Source organism: Misgurnus anguillicaudatus, chromosome 22, assembly GCF_027580225.2.
Source record: "Misgurnus anguillicaudatus chromosome 22, ASM2758022v2, whole genome shotgun sequence".
Lineage (NCBI taxonomy): Eukaryota > Metazoa > Chordata > Actinopteri > Cypriniformes > Cobitidae > Misgurnus > Misgurnus anguillicaudatus.
In genome coordinates, this window is record NC_073358.2 from 44,813,959 (window position 1) to 44,834,099 (window position 20,141).

At 38.0% G+C, this 20,141-nt stretch overlaps 1 protein-coding gene across 1 annotated transcript in view; it reads right to left on the minus strand.

The window, feature by feature from the left end:
- htr7c (5-hydroxytryptamine (serotonin) receptor 7c) overlaps window positions 1–14,865 on the minus strand; it is a 47,002-nt gene extending 32,137 nt beyond the window's left edge. The window contains exon 1 of the mRNA XM_055198576.2: window positions 14,171–14,865. Coding sequence (XP_055054551.2) covers window positions 14,171–14,631 — 461 coding nt within the window. The 5' untranslated portion in view covers window positions 14,632–14,865. The remainder of the gene's footprint in view (window positions 1–14,170) is intronic.
- Window positions 14,866–20,141: the final 5,276 nt, after the last annotated feature.

Below are 20,141 nucleotides of genomic sequence, written 5' to 3' on the forward strand. Positions count from 1 at the left end.
ATATGGTGTGTCACTTTACTAAATGAGGAATTTCTAACGAATCAACAAAAAATACATATATCATAGCCTACTTATGTTTTTATGCAATTTCCAAACCACAATTTCAAAGAGCTCAACGAATTTAGAGTTTTCACACCTCGTTAATATAATTAAAATAACGATTATAAAGTTTATGTATTTAAAATTTTAGCAACTGTAATAATCAGCACTATGTAAAACTAAGTTGGTTATTAGCGAAATTTTGGCAACTAAATTCAACAAATGATGTTTTATTAACAAAGTTCGGGAGGAGCACGTTCAAATAATCAACCTAATCACCTCAACTATGACCAGCTGTTGACAATCAGCAATCAGCTATCCACCTGATCGGCATCAACAGAAACCTATATAGACTGGAAACCAACTCACCCTCATTCCTCGATAGTTTCAGCATCCCTCCACCTCCCCTTCGCCGCACGATTGCATAGTCACCTTACTAACCAGAACAGGGGGGATTGTTCTGAGTTCGGGCCTAAGGCTGAGCCCGGAACCCTCTCCCCGCCAGGAAGCGCTCCGGGCTCAGTCCATTAACGAGCTCGGAGCCCTCTCCTCGGACAGCACGCCAAATACGCATATTAATAACTCTGTTCTGAATTATTTGTAAGTGTGAACTCGTGAATGATGCTGGCCGAGCTTCCCGAAGTTTGTTTTGATATTTGCATCAACGTTTTCATCAAACATGTTAAAGAAAAATATGGGTTAGTATGACAACATTCCCTTCCACAGACATGGCAACCAATCAGGTTCAGGTTCTTGGTGACTAGCCAATCAGAAGCAGAGAGAGATTGCCCAAAGAGCCAATCTCAGCGGACTATGTGCTCTAGACAAACGCAGAACCCGCTCTAACGGCATTTCGCTTGTTTTTGATAATGCGCGTTACCGACCAGGACGCGTGCCAAAATCAGGGCGGCGGCGCGCACCAGCCCTTGTCGCCATAAAAGGTGGCTAAGGTAAACAGCGTAAATGCCCGGATGCTGTTGCTATTTTTATTTTAAAAACAACAGACCAAAGTCATCTGCAACGATTGAAATATTAGTTCTGGTGGCGTTTAAATAATTTTTTTTAGTAGACGGTAGTAAATACCGTCTTGATTCTAATAATTATGTTAGTAGCTGCTGTTAAAATGGTAAAATAAGCAAACGATCCCATGCCTAAACTACCATCTAGTTTTCTTCACCTAATAAACACTTACTGAAAGGAAGAAAAAGAAAGAAAGACAGACAGAAAGAAAGAAAGAAGAGACCAGAAGAATGCCCCTTGATTTTATATAGAACATTTAGAGAGCAAATTGTACATAATGTATACATTTGCAAGAAACCTTACAGACTAACAAGCATGGTCATACTGTGAATGCAGTGCATACACTTCAGTGCATTAAAGCGCAGACATGCTGTACCCTCTTTAACAACCCAGCAAAACTTGAAGTGGTACACATTCACATTAGCATGAATCATAAAAATTGTTATGTTTCTTATTGTCTGTTCCTTGTGCTTGCACTTGTGTGTCCACTGCATAAAACTTGCATCAGCTTACAGCTGTGTGGCTTCTTGCACCTTTAACAAAGAAATTAACACAGCCTGGGCACCAAGCACCCACTTCCATTAATCTTAAAAGTAGAACAACATTTTATCATTGTCACCCTGTCCTGTAATGAAACTAAAATGTGTCCACAGATGCGAGCTATAGGCTCCCTGTCTCAGTAAGATGGATATAACTCATTTGGGCTCCCTCGTGGACAACTTAATTGTGGTATTTGTGAGCCATGACTTAGTGTGATTTGTCTTTAACATTGGAGAAATAATGATGACTTATTTAGTTATTTAGATGTGATAATACTTAGCCTATTAGTGAAACCAAGAGATTATAGTCCTATGAGACCCTGGGATCAGCCTTTTGGAAAGCATCCTTCTGTCTCAAATGTGAAATGCAGATGCGTGATTAATATAATGTTAATTAAATATAACATGGCCAGTGGTCCTTGCTAAAAGGCAAGTCAAAGAGTGAGATATAGCTGAAGGGGGATATACCCTCCAGTTAAAATGTTTGCTAAACCCCTGGTGAGATGTAACGTACAAGTAAAGTACTATTCGGACGGGATTAGTTTTACATATGTGGGGTAAAGCAATTTTTATCAGAGCTTCTCAGTGATTTTAGTCCTGTCCGAATGCTTCATGTCAGTAATTATTACGGACAGAGGGCCCTATTTTAAGCATCTAAGCGCATTGTCTAAAGCATACAGCGCAACGTCTAAATGGGCGTGTCTGAATCCACTTTTGCTAATTTAACAACGGGAAAAATGGTTTGTGCGTCGAGCGCATGCTCGAAAAGGGTAGGTCCTATTTTTTTAATGAGTAATGGGAGTATTTTGGGCGTGTTGTTTTTCACTTGTATTGAAATGTTATTTTTTATTAAAACCTTTAAAACCCTTCTAGTCATGGAAGTAAAAAAGGCAGGCTTTTAATTGCTTTAAATGTATGGCTATCCAATATCATCAAAAAATTATTTAGAAGTATGTAAGAAAAGGTTTGTACTCTTAAAATACTAACAACCTGTAACAAACAGGAGATAAAGAATTTACAAACGGCTCTCCGCACGTTTCAGCACTTGGACAACATCAGCGAGTTTTTTTAAGCATTACTTAAAAATGTTTCTCATCTCACCATATCCACAGGTACAGAGTTATTATATACAATAAATCCGTGAGGTAGCATTAAAAAAACATTTAAAAACAGATGCATTTGTTTAAAGCAAAGCGTTTTTTACTTCCCAGGCTACAGGTGAAGCAGCTCTTTGCGTCTTCTAACGTCTCATAATTGGTCCTCATTTATGTCCATGACTCAATAATAATCTTTTACATTTCAATCCTTTAATCTTTTTATATTTGAAAAGCGTTTTTGTGCTGCTGAGCATTCATATATGATAAGCAAACCTGCGTTTTCGTCCCGTTTATATAGTGCATATTTTGCGCTCTTTAAATAACAAAAAACATATTGCGCCATTGACTTTAGACTTTAGACCAGGTTTTACTTGGCCAATGGCGTAGTTTATTTAATTTGCCTCAAAATAGCAACGCGCCAACAATGCGCCTAAACACACCTCGTTTTTAGATCAGAACGCCCATGGGCGCAAATGCATTTGCTATTTAAACAAAGTGGCGCTAAACGTGAAAATTATAATTGCGCCGGGTCGAAACTAGCAAAATACATTTGCGTCCCGCTTTGCGCTGCATTGCGCCGGGTGTAAGATAGAGCCCAGAGTCAGTAAACCCAAATCCAGTCACGGACCCATAGCGGTAAAGAAAATTTTCCCCTTAAAATTGGTATGTATGTCATTTTTAATCATGTTCAAAAATAGTACATGAAGAGATGTTTATAACTGTATGCTTCTTATTTTGATACTCTTACTTTGCATTTACTTTTTTTATCAAAATGTTTCATGACACCTCATAAGTCTAATTTCACGAGAATCACCCAAATGCAAATGTAAATGCAATGTAAACATAAAAAAATTAAGCATTTTTACCATGGCACATATAAAGATAAACACAAACCCTCTTAACCTTATCAACCTGAATTCTCACACTTGTGGTAATTTGTCAATCATCTGTCTCTCCTGTCTTCCCCACTCTTTCTAATTTCCTCCCGGCTGATAAAGGTCCTCACTCATTGTGGAAAGGTTCGGGTGTCCAGACATGGTTGTAGATATAGACTGTGATTGTGGACTGTGGACCGGATAGACAGCCCAGACATGGGTTCTTTCTTTCCTCTTCTGGTTAATGGACAGTAAATCACTTCAGGGGAAAAGGGATTCTTTGAAGAACCATCGTGGTGGAAACACTTCAAGTAAATGGTTCACTTTTGTCGCTGTTAAGATGAACGAGGAACACGCAATGGCTAGGTAGTTTGTCTATTATTATTGCGATGATCTATAAGCACTGCATTAAAGGTCGAGACATTTGTAAAGACTACTTGAACGTTGAATAATAATGATGGCTCTTCTGGCTCTCTTTAAGAGCCGTTCTGCAGTACTGCTGCTTAGTAAAATCAATTTAAGGGCATAATCTTTGGGAATGTTGTTAATAAAAGGGCCAAGGAAGGGGTTGTTATCATTACTAGATTGAAATAAGAGCCGCTTTCCTGTTGTTTATGCTATGTAAAGGCAGCTATAAGGTACTGGAGATGTAAGAAAGAAAAGACCAATTACCATCAGTTTGTACAATGATTTAAGAAAAATGTCCAGTCAAAGTTTTGTATGCAAATGTAATCTGTATGCAAATACACCTTCACTGTTGTTATAAAACACTTTCATTTCTTGTTTCTGATCAATAGCTCTGTTTTATAGGGATGCACCAAAAGGGAAAATCTTGGCCGAAGGCAAATAAAATAAAACACTCAGCTGAAGGCCGAATACTGAACAACCAATACATTTTTTTTTTTACAATAAATCTGCATCCTCAACAATCGAAAAGGTACCGAGCCCCTAAGGTGACATTGTAGTAAAAAAAATCTAAATCTAAAAAAAAGTTTAGTTTATTTTCGCGTGCGCACGTGAAACTAAACGCGATAGTTTAATGTGCGCACGCAATAGTTTCACGTGCGCACGCGAAAATAAACTTTATTTAATTTTTGCTCCATGTCCCCTTAGGGGCTCCGTAAAAAGGGACACGATCTGATTAGTGTTTTACTGCAGCCAATTATAATTTTTTTAAACCTCGCGTTGGTGTCATTGCGATTATTTTGCTGCTCCCGATCACGTTGGAGCCTCCAACATAACAGCTGCAATAGCCAATGAGAGCGCGCAAGCTTCAAGTGGATGTTTCCTGCTTTTCTAGCTGAAACAGACACTCACAAACCTGACATGAACGAGGAGTATTGAGAAAGAATATCGACTTGTACAACTATGGCAACAGTACAAGTGCTTTTATAATGTGTCATGCAAGAACTACAACAGCATTTGTTTATCTCAAGTCACAGTTGAGCTTGCATTTCTGTGAGATCTCACATCGCTTTGAATTTGTTACTATAGTCATCACGTGGGTGGTCTCTCATGGTCTGGTCGAATGATCTAGTATGTGCGTTCTGAGGATTATGTTGTTAAATAATGTTTGATACAGTCCCTGTGTCTGTGGTCTCCCATGGATTAAAATCGTTTGACCCTAATAAGTCCCTTGGGGTCAATCTCGCATGCACAAACACACACACTTAAATTCAGTCAAATTTCAGTAAAAACAGGCATTTCAAAATGCATCAAAAACTACAATAATTCTACTATTTATTTTTAATGTCCTTTCTAATGTTTGTATATACAAAAATTCAAAAAAAAAATATCACTAAAGTAGTGATTTGAGTAGTTGGCCACATCCAGTGAAATGAACGGGTCTCTATTCTTTTATGGGTTTTTATTCTAAACATCTGATGGCCGAATTCAATAATAACATCTAGATCAATATCTGAAAGCAATTTAAATCAAATATAGATAGAAATGTATGTGAATTTTTCACAAAAAAATATATTTTACAGGCAAGCTGGTGTAGTTGAGGAATTTAAACAGGTAAAAAGTGTACTTCATATTTCCGAAAACACAGCATTAATGTATATGTAAGGAATAATTGACGACAGGCTATTGAATTATAAGAAAGTAATGCATACCCAAGGTGTGCATTATTTTCAAATAATTCAAAGGACCGGAGCCGATTATTCGGCTTATACCACGGTTACCACAAACATTGCTCTGGTGCCTATTTTTAAGACATTTGACAAGTTAGGTGTGAGGCCGGTTTACAGAAAAATAATCAACAGCCAAGGAACATTTCTCAGCCAATCAGAATGCAACATTCAACAGACTCGTGGTATAAATGAGATTATTTGTATCATTAAAAATATTTTTTTTTGTAATCACTCTTTTAAACTGGGGTCATTGTTATCCCCACATAACTCTAAAGTATACAAGAAAATAGGGGCTTATAAGGTTTAAGATGTAAAAATTGTCCAATATGTCCCAGACCATACTTACTAAATATATAAAAGGGGTGTAAAAATGATGCATTTTAGGCGGCAATATATCGATTATCACAAATGCAATATTGCTATTTTACAAAACAAATCATACAAGATTCATGGCAGTTTTATTCGGAGTTCACATACCGACACTATATAGCATTCTTCTTATCTCTGAACCTAAACAGAGACAGGAAGTACAAGCACAGGGCACGCCACAATTTTGTTTGCTAAGGTTTGCATATGGTGGTGTGTTCTTAATTACAGCTTTTGTAAAATTATATCCTGTTATATTCCTAAAATAAGAAATATCCCAATATATATCACCGTGCTTTACAATACCGCAATGTATCGCAACATATTGTGTCGCAACACATGTATCGTGATAAGTATCATATTGAGATTCTTGCAAATTCACAGCCCTAGTATATTTATCAAAGAGGCACTTCACTTTTTTTAATATTCTCATTCCAGCTCTCCTAGAGTTAAACATTTGATTCTTACCGTTTTGGAATCCATTCAGCTGATCTCCGGGTCTGGCGGTAGCACTTTTAGCATAGCTCAGCACAATCCACCGAATCTGACCAGACCATCAGCATCGTGCAAAAACAACCAGAGTTTTGATATTTTTCCTATTTAAAACTTAACTCCTCTGCAAGTTACATTGTGTACTAAGACAGACAGAAAATTAAAAGTTGCAATTTTCTAGGCCGATATGGCTAGGAACTATACTATTATTCTGGTGTAATAATCAGGGACTTTGCTGCTGTAACATGGCTGCAGGCGGCGCAATGACATTACGTAGTGCGTAACAGAAGGGATAGAATAGGAAAAATATCGAAACTCTTTGGTTATTTTTGAGTGCGATGCTAATGGTCTAATCAGATTCAATTGATTATGCTAAGCTATGCTAAAAGTGGTACCGAATGGATTCCAAAACAGTAAGAATGAAATGTTTAAATCGAGAGGAGCTGGAAAATGAGCATATTTAATATAAAATAAAAGCGTAATTTTAAATTTCTTAAAAAGTTAAGAAAATAAAAACAAGTAACACATATTGAGCTGAAATGATCTACAATTCAAAGTTAAAATGCAGCTAGGGCTGAATGAACTGCAAAATTGCAAAATCATAGTTTAACCAACAAAACATAAAATCTGTAATGTATAATTTATAGTCATGTCCTTTAATACCCATTTGGATTTCTCTTCATGGGACACAAAAAAATTTCTTTATAGCAAAATGTCCACATTGTTCTTTTCTATGCAATTAAAATTGTGATGAAAAATCAATGCTTTTATGTTTCTTTTTGTCCTTTTTTAAGCTTGACAACCCCTGGTCCCCACCCTCTTTCATTATATCCTTTGTGAAAATTCTTTAACACTTTTTGTTTTGTTATCCACAGAAGAAAGAGTGTCACTTTCATTATATCCTTTGAAAAAATCCTTAACACTTTTTGTTTTGTTATCCACAGAAGAAAAAGTGTCATACAGGCTTAAACCAACATGAGGCTGAGTAAACAATGGCAGTCTTAGCAGATTACCCTGAGGCAAAATATATTGATAAAGTGCTGCCTTTAACACAAACGCTGTGTCTGAAATCTTTCAATACGGTTTCATTGAAAGCAAGCACAATGTCGTGATTACACATCTGGATGGAACTTTACTTCTGGTCTCGCTTTGTTTAATGGTCTGGCTAGGGGCTAAACTTAACTCTGTAACAGATACCATGTCGAAAATACCAAATGTTTTGGTTTCCTGAAGATGAGGGGAGATCACCGCTTGTAAAGAGAAAAAAGGTTTGGCAGCCGATCTGTAGTTAACATTGTTTACATTATATAGTACAAATTTTACACAGTAGCGTTAGCGTTAGTGTAGTTTTTGATACGCTTTAACTATGATTTAAACTAAGTTAATCTACTTGTTGTTTATTTTGCTTTATTTGCAGAAGTTTGCCGGTTAAGTTATGTTTTTCCACGAATGGCATTTGCTTATATTTTTACTGCTGAAACCATTATTATGCTGCATTCAGACCAGCCGCGGAAGAGGCGTCAAGCGCAAGTGATTTCAATGTTAAGTCAATGTAAAGATGCGTTTACGCGTGTCTGGAGGTCTCGCGGCATGAATAAGGCATTTAGCGCAGCGCGGTAGACGCAATTCCACCTCATTCACGCGTCTAGTTAGCGCGAATGGCGCGAATTGAGCGTTGGCGCGGGAAACATGCGAGTTAAAAAAATTGAACTTTGATGGAAAAATGCGCCGCATTAACAAATCAGGAGATTGCTGTAGTAGTGACGTGATTACAGGAAGCGAGCGGAGTCGCAAAAGCCTATGGAAGGGCCTCCCATGACGCAAATTTCCGCGTGAATGTCTTTCACACGCGAATGAAGCGAGTGAATTCAAAATGTTTAAGCGACAAACTAGAAGCGGTAGATGCAAATTTGACGCCTTAAACGTGGCTGGTGTGAACCCGTGTGGGTGCAGAATGAATAAATTTCGGACATACTGCATCTGCCATGTTTTTAATTGTCATGAGACCCGTATGTCGTTTGACCTATAATGCAATCAGAACAATGACATGGAATATACATCTTGGTACCTAAAACATTCATCGAAAGTACACTTAAAGAGTAACTAAACCTTAAACCAATTTGTTTAGTTAATGATCTGTAAGAATGGGGCTTTATTAGTGCCGTTTATTGATTTGAGTAACTTTTTTGACATTTGGGTATAAAGTGTTTCAATGCTACAATATATGATGTAAAAACGTGCTGCCCTCTTCAGGTTGAACGGTGGCTACTGCAGTTGAATTTTCCTGTTGGATGTTGCGGTATCGCTTGATGTAAGCAGGTTCAAGCTCACCACGCCCTTGTTACGATTTCACCACACACTTGGTACGAGCTCAGTTCGTCCCCTCTATCTCCATTGGGGTCTGCCCACTTTTCTTGCATTTTTCAAATATTGCCAGTGTGTGGAGTCAGGCTCTGACCAGGGGTTTAGTTACTCTTTAAAGAGCCCTTATTATATTGCTAATTGCTTATTGTGTCTATTTGGTGTATTACAATGAGTTCTCGTGGTTTATGGTTCAAAAAATTCAAATTATTTTCCACATACCATACATTATTGTTGCTCCTCTATGCCCCGTCTCCCTAAAACACATAGATTTTGTACAAAGCTCATCGTTATGAAAGGCGCAGTGTCCTCTGATTGGCCAGCTAACTAGAACGATGTGATTGGCCTGAATAACTCTGATGTCACCCGGAAATGTAACTCTCCTTACCATGTTTGGAAGATAAGCTCTCAGTGCAATACTGACAGGAGTTAATATCGCCTTTACTACCTTATCAATACGAGCCCAATCTGATCCAGATTGGGCTCAAGGGTGGCTTGAGCAGAACGTAATGGATTGGTAAGGTAAGGATACCAAAACATTAAAGGTGCTCTAAGCGAATTCACGCGTTTTAGACCATAAAACATTTTTTGTTACATACAGCAAACATCTCCTCACTATCTGCTTGCTGCCTGTTCGCTGATCAAACTGTTAAAAAAGGCGATCTCTGTAAACAGCCCAGGCTCCACAAACTTCAATATAAACACAGTGGCGAAACCTAGCACCACGAAACATAACAAAGTGTTCCAGCCAATAAACGACAAAAAGGATTTGGGGGTGGGGGCTGGGCGCGTTCATGAAAGCATAGAAGGGAGGGGGAGTTGTTAGCTACGCTCAGTTTGTTTGAAAACAATTTAAACATCAACAAAAACTGACGTCTCTCAGATTCGCATAGAGCGCCTTTAAAACTATGCCTGCATTCGTAGAAACAACAAACAACAAGTGCTACTCTGCACTGCACAAAACTTGCGTTTGAATCATGGTCCACATTAATAGAACGGGGAAGTAAACTGTTGCCTAAAATCCGTGTGTTTGTTGTAGTCAAAGAAAAGAGATTTAAGTCGGAAACAATGATGCAAGTTTGGGATTTGTACCTTTTGCATATCGTTAACATGTACTAATACACGCATCCACTCCAAAGGATATGCAAAATCGTGAATCGTACCATATAGGTGCTCTATTCCGGATGCAGCGATAGTCAATGGTATATAATGCTATTCAAATACCTTGTGCGCATTCACTATACAGTTCTTGCATTAATACAGCATGAATAGTCAATCAAATTTTGCAAACTGATTAAACTAAACACGATTGAACCTTAATATGTCATCATTACTAAACTAAAACTAAACACCTGCCTGTCCTACTCAGAATGCATCCGTCACTTCACAGAAGCAGTAACAAACCGAAACGTCATGTGAGACATTTCCTGTAGGTTCATTTATAATCCTTTAAAACACCCAAGAGTCTATTGAAAGATTATGTGCTTCTACTAGGTACATGCATGGTAAATTAAAGTGACTACAAAACGATAGCAAACATAATGCATCCGTTGGAACATTTTCCTTCAGCTGCTTACAAATCCCATCATTTTGAAAAAAAAAAACATTGTGTGTGACGACAACAGAGATGCATTTTGAAATACACCAAAACCTTTTCAAAGGCAACCAGGACACAAGGACACAAAAGGGAAAAAGCTTCTAAGCTACCAAAGAGAAAGCTGTCTGAAACACAAAAGCAATACGCTTGCACAAGGTAAATTACACCTGAAGGTGAGCTGTAAACACTATTCTGTGGTTTATATACTGTATGATATTAAGCCATATAGGGGCAGTTTCCCGGACAGGGTTTAGATTAATCCAGGACAAGGCCTTGGTTATATAAGGGCATTTAAGTCGTTTTTACAAACATACCTTACAAAAAACATTACTGGTGGTGGTGTGTATGTGGTGGTGCAAGTCTTGTGAAATGTCCCCTTTAAAATTTTAATTTGTATGAGTCCTTGTGTGTTGGAAAACAGCACTAAATATTTCTTAGGGGTTATTGCATATTCCTTTACCTTTTAAAGATTAAAAAGATACATACAGTGAAGCTGCTACAGACGCACTGTATAAAAAATATGTTTGTATATCTGTGCTAAATTTACATTTATGCAGTATGGTAGACAGTTTTATCCAAAGCAACTTACAGCTAACCACTGCCACAACTACATCACATCGTTCTCAAATTATTTCCAACGTAATCAAATCTCTTACAGAGGAATCTTATACTTTAGGAGGTAAAGGACGTGCATCTTTAGATGTGTCAAAGCAAATCAGGATCTGCCAGTAACTCCCTTGCAATGTCACATGGGCGACTGGCTGCAGGTGTATTGACCCTATTCTAAGCCTAGGACAATGATGGACAAAGCATTGTCAGTCTTCATTTCTGCTTTACACACGTCCAGATAGTTGCCTTGACATTTAAATGAGGGACATTTCCACTGCAGTTCACTGTTGACTGATTTAACAGCTAATTTAACAGATGAGTAATATTTAATGAGCAACAATATTCTGAAACATTTATGATTTTGTGGCTATTAGACAGTGACAGCAACGTCTGTGACCATTGACTTCCATAGTAGGAAAAACAAATATGATTGAATTCAATGGGTAACATCGACTGTGTGCTTAATATCATCTTCATCATTTATCACAATACTTCCATAATATTTGCTTTTCCTACTGTGGAAGTCAATGGTGACAGCAGCTGTGTGCTTACCATCATTTATCAAAATATCTTCTTTTGTGTTCGTCAAAATTAAAAACTCATACAGGTTTGTAACAACATGCGGGTGTGTAAATGATGGGTATTTGGGTAAACTATCATTTAAATGTCAGTACAGTTAATTATGTTAGTTTGGTGCATTGAAATGTCCCCATGCATGAGGTGAAAACAAGTTTTTATTGTTGTTTATATGTCTATGTGGTGTTTTTAAGACAAACCATGTGCAAATTCCTCATTCAACACCATTGATGTTCTCCATAAAATTACATAGTCTCATTCCTGCGGTTTAAAATCACCTTCGTTTTCCTACGTCACAAACATAACATCAACGCAGTTGAACAGGTGGATCAGTAGATCAAGTCATAGAAATTATGTATAGATGCCGCATAGACACAGCTGTTTTAGCTCTACTTCTGTGATGCTCACACATGCAGTGTGAATGCTCTAACCTGTTAACATCAGTGCTAAAAGATTAGTTCTGGTATGCATGGACATAACAGCTATGTGTCTAAAACTGCCGAATGTAGCATTAGTTTACATATATATCTATGGTCCGTGGTAGTGCAAAAGAGTGGAGGCGGGGACTAATTTGCACATTCATATATATGGTCCAAGCTGTGCAATTGAGTAGAGGCGGGGACTAATCCGCATATTTATAAATCCCTGTTTACTAAATGAGGCAAGGGTATGGTTACAGTCAAGCTGTTTCACAGCATGAAGAAAATGCTGTGACATTTAAAACTATGCTATTATGATGCTCAAAGATACATTTAAGGCTACATTACACATGGGCGGCTATTTTCATAAACGGACATTTGAACCTCTCCGGTTTCAACATCGTGCACACATGTCAGTTTTCAGAGAAGTGTTTATTTACGCGTATCTGTGTATATATGCCGTCAAGAGAATGCCAAACCTGTAGGTGGCGGTGTAACGAGAAGATGAAGCCCACGTAAACCAATCAGCGGCTGTTTCTCAATGTCAAGGATACTTCCTTGGTAGGGCTGGTTTTTCCAAGTCACTTCCTTCAGAGGTTAGACGAGGCTCCTCTTTAGAATTTGGAGAACACGTAAATGGAACAGGCTAGCGAGTGCACGTCATTGCGTCAGAAAAAAGTGTGCTTTCGTCGCTGCACGCATAGGATTGTGGGGGATTCGAGAGCGCGAAGGATACACATAAGCATCCTTTCCTGTATATGGGATATTTTCCGAACGAAGGACTCAGTTCTTGGTTGCAATTCCGAGGATCCTCGACATTGGAACAGTCCTTCGACGTAAGTCGATGACGTAGCATCCTCGAAATTCTGGCTTCCGAGGATCCTTCCTTGACATTGAGAAACAGACAGAATCCCGACTGCTAATCTGCACGCTTCTATGATCACATGTAAACATAGGTCGCACTTTTGACGTAGGTGCGACCTCTGGCGCATACTGTGATGTTGGCTGCCTAAACACCCGTTCCGCTCAGTTTACATAAAAACGTGCAAATGGAGATTTTCAAAATCGGCTTCAGAGGCGAATTCTCCATTTGCGTGTAAACGAAGGGCGCAAACGAAGGGAAATGTGGGCGTTACGTGTTACAATTATTGACTACAGACGGACTCAGTTTAAAGACTTAAAGGTGCAGTGTGTAAATTTTAGCGGCATCTAGTGGCGAGGTTGCGAATCGCAACCAAAGGCTCAGTCCATTGCTCACCTTTTGAAACACATAGAGAAGCTACGGTAGCCACCACCGGACAAACATGTCATCGCCAGAGACAACTTAGTAAAAAAGGTTTGTCCGTTAAGGGCTTTTGTTAAAAAATTGTGGCACAAAATGGCGACTTCCATGTAAGGGGACCCTCGGTGTATGTAGATAAAAACGTCTCATTCTAAGGTAATAAACACATAACGGTTCATTATGAAAGGTCTTTATATACCCCTGATAATATAGTTTTGTAAATTATTTTGCATTTTTTTCAAGAGATCCTTCTAAAAATTATACATTGCACCTTTATTTGTATAAATGTATTTGTAAATTCCGAAATTAACATGAATTAATAAATGCTGTAGAATCATTCATTGTTAGCTTATATTAGCTAATGCATTAACTAATTGTTAACAAATACAACCTTATTGTAAAGTGTTACCAAAATTCATTTTTGGGTGAACTATCCTATTTCTATGAAATATAGGGACTTTAAGTAAACTGCAAAAAAAGGAGTGAAAATACGGGACACTTTAACTAATATAGCCTAGTACTATGTATATGTGTTAAGACCACAATGAAAATCTGGAATTCAAAATATAATTTAAACCTGTCAATAGGCTACACAAAGTTTTAAGATTATAAAGAAGTAAGGCATATTGTAAGTTAACACAAAGTTTCAATTGCAGTTTCAATTCCTTATGAACCATGAACATTATACAGAAGACCTCACTTTGAATTTTGAAACATAGCATAACAAAAAGGCATCAACTCGGTAAATCCACCCTGAACTCACCTGTCCACGCTGATCACGCACAGTGTCATGATGGACGCCGTACAGCACATCACATCCATTCCGATAAAGATGTTACAGAAGACCTCTCCAAAAAGCCACTTTCCACCCGTGAGGTCGGTCACGATCACGAAAGGCATCACCACGATCGCCACGGAGAGATCCGCCACCGCGAGAGACACCAACAAATAGTTGGACGGCTGTCTGAGCTTTTTAACCACGCACACTGCGATCACAACCAGCGTATTTCCAATTACCGTCACGGTGGTGATGATAGCCAACATCAACCCGATGACTATTTTCTCCGGCGTGGTGAAATCGGGTATTTGTTCTAACCCGCAGGATTTGTTCCACATGGCCATCGAGACGTTATAGAACAGTAAAGAACCATTGAAAACTTCCGACACGATCTCTTGATGGGTAAACGAGAAGATATCTACTAGACCCGATGAGTTGAACATCATCCCCGCGCCGAAGCTCGCCAAGTGTCCTCTCCGTGCGCCAAACGCATGCTGAACCGAGCGCGCACCGCAGATTTGGGGTGTCTGAGTGTTGGCTCTCCAAAAGAAAAACAAGCAAGTCGTGAAGATACAGTAAAAGAGAACTTAAATAAGCGAGACGAGGAAGAAATCACTATGGTTTGGATTTGTGTTGTAGTGGCTGAATGGAAGTGACAGATCGTCCCGTTCACGCGGGGAAGTGTGTGAGAATTGCGCACTCTAGTAGGCTGCATGCGTAACTTTCACATCAAAGAGAAGAAGGATGGTCCTTGCTCCACCTACATGTTTTCCTCAAGATATTTGCTTATTATTTTTTAATGCATTTAAATGTGCGCACTCATGCTAACTGGTGTATGTTAGCTATGATGTTTGTCTCTCTCTAGAGGCGGTTGACTGTCAGATAATGTTTTCTTTATGTTTATCGTTGTTACATAACCAAAGGGAGGCTAAGACAGCCATATTTTCATCACACTGTTGGATAGAGGCTGGGTTTCTTCGTTTTGGTTCATGGAGAGGTAATAGGTGTACCCAAACTCATGTTTCCTGGACTAAACATCTCAAAATCTGTAATATGGACTCAACATAATCGTGGCTGTTTCCCAGACAGGGTTTAGATTAATCCAGGATAGACTTTAGTTATATTAGGACATTTAGGTGTTTTTACAAATCTTGTGTTTTTACAATCTTGAGACAAAACAGTAGCCCTGATATTATGTAAAGATAAAGTATTTTGAAATTAAATTAAATATAAAAATAAATTCTGATATTGAGGAATGTTTGTAACCAAACCAGTTATGAGCCCCATTCACTTCCATAGTAGGAAATCTTTTTTCTTTAAAATATCTTCCTCTATTTATCAAAACAAAGAAATGTATACAGGTTTGTAACAGCATGAGGGTGAGTAAATGATGACCGAATTTTTATTTAAGGCACCTCAAACATGCATTTTAGTTTGGGACTAAGCCCTGTCCGGAAAACTGGCCCTATGGGTTTTGTAATAAATAAAATAAAGCAACAAATGTAAATGTTACAATATATTATTTTATTTAAAAAACTAACTTAAAGAGCACCTATTTCAATCCTAAAAAAACATTTTGTGTATTATACAATATGTTTGCGTGGTTTATAAAACACATTATTTTCCACATACAGTACTATATATTTTGTAGCTCCAGATTTCACTCTCTTCCTGAAAGCACGGATTTGAAAAGCTCTGTGTCCATGATTGGCCAGCAAATCTGTACGTTGTGATAGGTCTGAATACCTTGTTAGCAGGAAATGTGATGCTTCTTACTATGTTTGAAAGATTTGCTCACAATGCAATGCTAACAGGAGTTAATTTACATGCTGTGAGTCCGAAGTGGGAGGAATTATAATAATACGGACTTCCGGCACATCCGGAAACTTGATTGTAATTTTCGTCAATGCCCCTTTTTGGGGGAAAACAAACTAGACTTCCATCCAAAACAGCGGAACAAAGCAACGTTCCCACACAGCCGGCAGGCGTGGATGGCTTGAGAAATCACTCAGATTAAACATGTTGAGTAATTCTGTCCACCCTGCCTGCCATAGAGCATGAAAGATACATTGACACATTTAAATTGGTCAATGTAAAGACATGTCCCTTTTATTCTCACAGCGTCAAATTTGTATAACAACGCTATACAGTGATTGCTGGAAATATCACTAAGGCTAGTTATATGGGTGGACGGAAAGTGCACTCAGTACTCTAAATATAAAGACATAATATATGAAGTAACTTTCAAATACAAAGTAAAATCTTTTTTTACGAAGTAAAATCATTCACTGGCTTCTCTGTTGACTCGATGAGGTACGAGTAGATGTCCGGGTAAGACACCTCTGGCCAATGGGGAGCATTGTTACACAAATTTGACGCTGTGAGAATGGGAGGGACATGTTTTTGTGTTGACCAAATTAAATGTGTTAATGTATCTTTCGCGCTCTATGGCAGGCAGGGTGGACAGATAATTACTCAACATGTTTAATCTGAGTGATTTCTTAAAGGATAAGTCCATTTTCTTAAAAGAAAAATCCAGATAATTTACTCACCACCATGTCATCCAAAATATTGATGTCTTTCTTTGTTCAGTCGAGAAGAAATTATGTTTTTTGAGGAAAACATTGCAGGATTTTTCTAATTTTAATGGACTTTAATAGAGCTCAACATTTAATACTTAACTCAACACTTAACAGTTTTTTTCAACGGAGTTTCAAAGGACTATAAACAATCCCAAACGAGGCATAAGGGTCTTATTTAGCTAAATGATTGTCATTTTTGACAAGAAAAATAAAAAATATGTACTTTTAAACCATAACTTTTCATCTAGGTCCGGTCCAGCCCGACCTAACGTAAATGCTCAGTGACGTAGGAAGGTCACGTGTTACATATATAAACGCACATTTGCGGACCATTGTAAACAATAAACTGCCACAAAGACATTAATTAGTATCAGTTGACATACAACAACGTAGGAACGGTCCTCTTTCTCAACACATGTAAACACTGGGGCGGCGTTTCGACCTCTTGACGTGATGACGTATTGCGTCGGGTCACGCAAGCGCATGTTTATAGTCCTTTGAAACTCCCTTGAAAAAAACTGTTAAGTGTTAAGTATTAAATGTTGGGCTCTATTAAAGTCCATTAAAATTAGAAAAATCCTGCAATGTTTTCCCCAAAAAACACAACTTCCTCTCGACTGAACAAAGAAAGACATCAACATGTTGGATGACATGGTGGTGAGTAAACCATCCGGATTTTTCTTTCAAGAAAATGGACTAATCCTTTAAGTTATTTACGCCTGCTGGGTGTGTACGAACGTTGCTTTGTTCCGCTATTTTGTATGGAAGTCTATGAGAAGTCTAGTTTGTTTTCACCCAAATGTGGGCGTGAACCGGTTCAGAGACATTCTATGACGTTGCGCCAGTTGTGCGTATGTCGGTCTTGTCTACATCACCAATCCTAGGAAGTAAACTGTTGCCTACAATCCATGTGTTTGTTGTAGTCCAAGAAAAGAGATTTAGGTTGGAGACGATAACTCGCGTCATCGTTTACTTTGGGGTTTGTACCTTTTGCATATCATTAACATGTATTAATACACACCTACACACCAAAGGAAATGTAAAATCATGAATCGGACCATCGGTGCTCTTTAAAACACATTTAATTTGTCCCTACAGATTTCACTGAAATGGATTTCCTGAGATATCATCTGTGTCTGTGAAAGCCCTTGGTTACAGAATTGAAACCTGTCATTGTTCCTGTTTAGGTTTCCTGATGTTTGGTTAGCTGGCATTTCTTTGGAGGGTGGGGTTTTGGAGAAAGAGGTTATAAGGTGTAAACAAATTGACCGGAAGCCAGACTTAAGCAAATATCTGATGGTTTTGTAGAAGTAAACAAAAAGATTGTAGGTTCAAACCTTCAAGGTGTTGCTCTATGACCTATCACCATTGGATGTTTTTAGCAGTCAGTTAAGTCACTTTGGATGAAAATGTCAGCTAGAAATGTTTATCTTTCTAGGCTTCTTCGAACACCACACTGAGCTCTGTGATAACACAAGGTCTTAAAAGTTCAACTTTCAGAATCTGTTTGGTTGATGGGCAAAGAGAAAAAGTTTCAGCAAAACAACACACCCCATATGTGGTTTCTCCTCATTTACATTGTCAACACTCAACCAGTTCAGTGGAGATATGTGGCATGAAAGTAAATCTGTAATGAAGCAGAGAATAGCTTAGGAAAGGACATCGTGTTCCCATGCCACTGTAGACTACCACCATCATCATCAGTGATCATGAAAGAGAACAGCTGGGTCATGTCACCCCAGGGACCTATGAAAATCTGAATGCATAATTCCTGTGACAGTTCCTCTGGTTATTGTTAAAGTTATGACTGGGTATATAAATAAGGATGAGAGACCTCACTGTTCACAAGCATTAAAAGGTTGGTTTTCCCAAAAAATTAGTTTGCCATTATTTACATTCTTTCTAAAAGGTTATTTGTCAGATTGTGTGGTTACATAAAGAACCTGTTGAACAATAGTTTGACAAAATGTTCTTTGAGAAACCAAAAATGGACCTTTTAGCACTACTGTCATTAATCCCTTATGCACCTTTATTTTTAGGAGTATCAGTAACTGCTAGTACATGAGTTTTGGCATCAAATACAATCTTTTTTGATGAGTTCTGGCATATAAAATACAAATTTTGTTGCCTGGTGATGCTTCTGCAGGTTAAGGCACCTGAGTCAAATGAAATGATGTTGAAGAGGTAAAAGCAAAATTGTTGTATTTTACACTGAATGGATTTTGCTTCCCTCAAGCCTCACTGGTCAATAATTGGTGTAAAGTTTGACGGACAGAGCACTGATGATGAGTGTCAGCTCAAATTAAAACTCTTCGCACAAATTTGCTTCTGGTGACAGACGCTGCTGTCACTTAAATTACCCTGTTTATACTGAGATGCCACAATGTAGAGTCTACTTAGTTAGTGAGTCAGTATGTAAAAGGTATTTGTTTACTTACAAGCCAAATCAGTTTTTTGTGTACAATAAAATGATACCTTTATGATAAATATTAATATTAATTATGGATTTTGATTCTAAGGGAATTTGATCAAAGTTTTAATGTCTATCCATATTTATTTTTCATTCTTTTTGGGAGTACTTCGACTCGGCGCAGTAACACCCTCCCTCTCCCATTATGAGAGTGAGAAGGGGAGCGGACTTTTCAGGCGAGTCGAAGTACTCCCAAAAGTGCTATTACGCCATAAAATATAGTTCCTCTTTTAAATCCGCTTAGAAAAGCGCTACGTTTTATTTTGTACCACCAAACTTGCTCGTATAACTACTCGTCTTTAAGAGGAAAAACGTTGATGTGTTTGGTCACTTCTAACTTTATCTCTAAATGGTACAATTGAATGAATGGGGCTAAGCTTAATGCTATCGAAGCGTCGCAGCGCGCTCCAGCGCTTACGTGCACGCACACAGATGATAGAGGGATGTATCAACAATTCTTAGTTAAGGTAATAACATATTTTAATATTGAAAATGAGTAGACTATTCCTTTAATCACCTGACCTAAATCCCATAGAAAATCTATGGAGAGAACTGAAGATCAAAGTTCATAAAAGAGGCCCAAGGAACCTTCAAGATTTAAAGACCCATTGTGTGGAAGAATGGGCCAGAATCACTTCTGAGCAATACAGACAACTGGTCTCTCCATACAAGAGGCATCTAGAAGCTGTAATCACTAACAAAGGTATTAAAATAGAAGTATTAAATGAAGTGTGTTCAATACTTATTCCCTGTGTCATTTCACTTTATTTATTATGATTCAACTTGTATACTTAAATGTTCTGATTTCTATGTATGAATTCAATATTTGGCATGGCTTGATGGCTACATCTGGTGGAAATTGTGTCAATAGCCCACTTGATAAAAATGCTGATGTGTCATATAC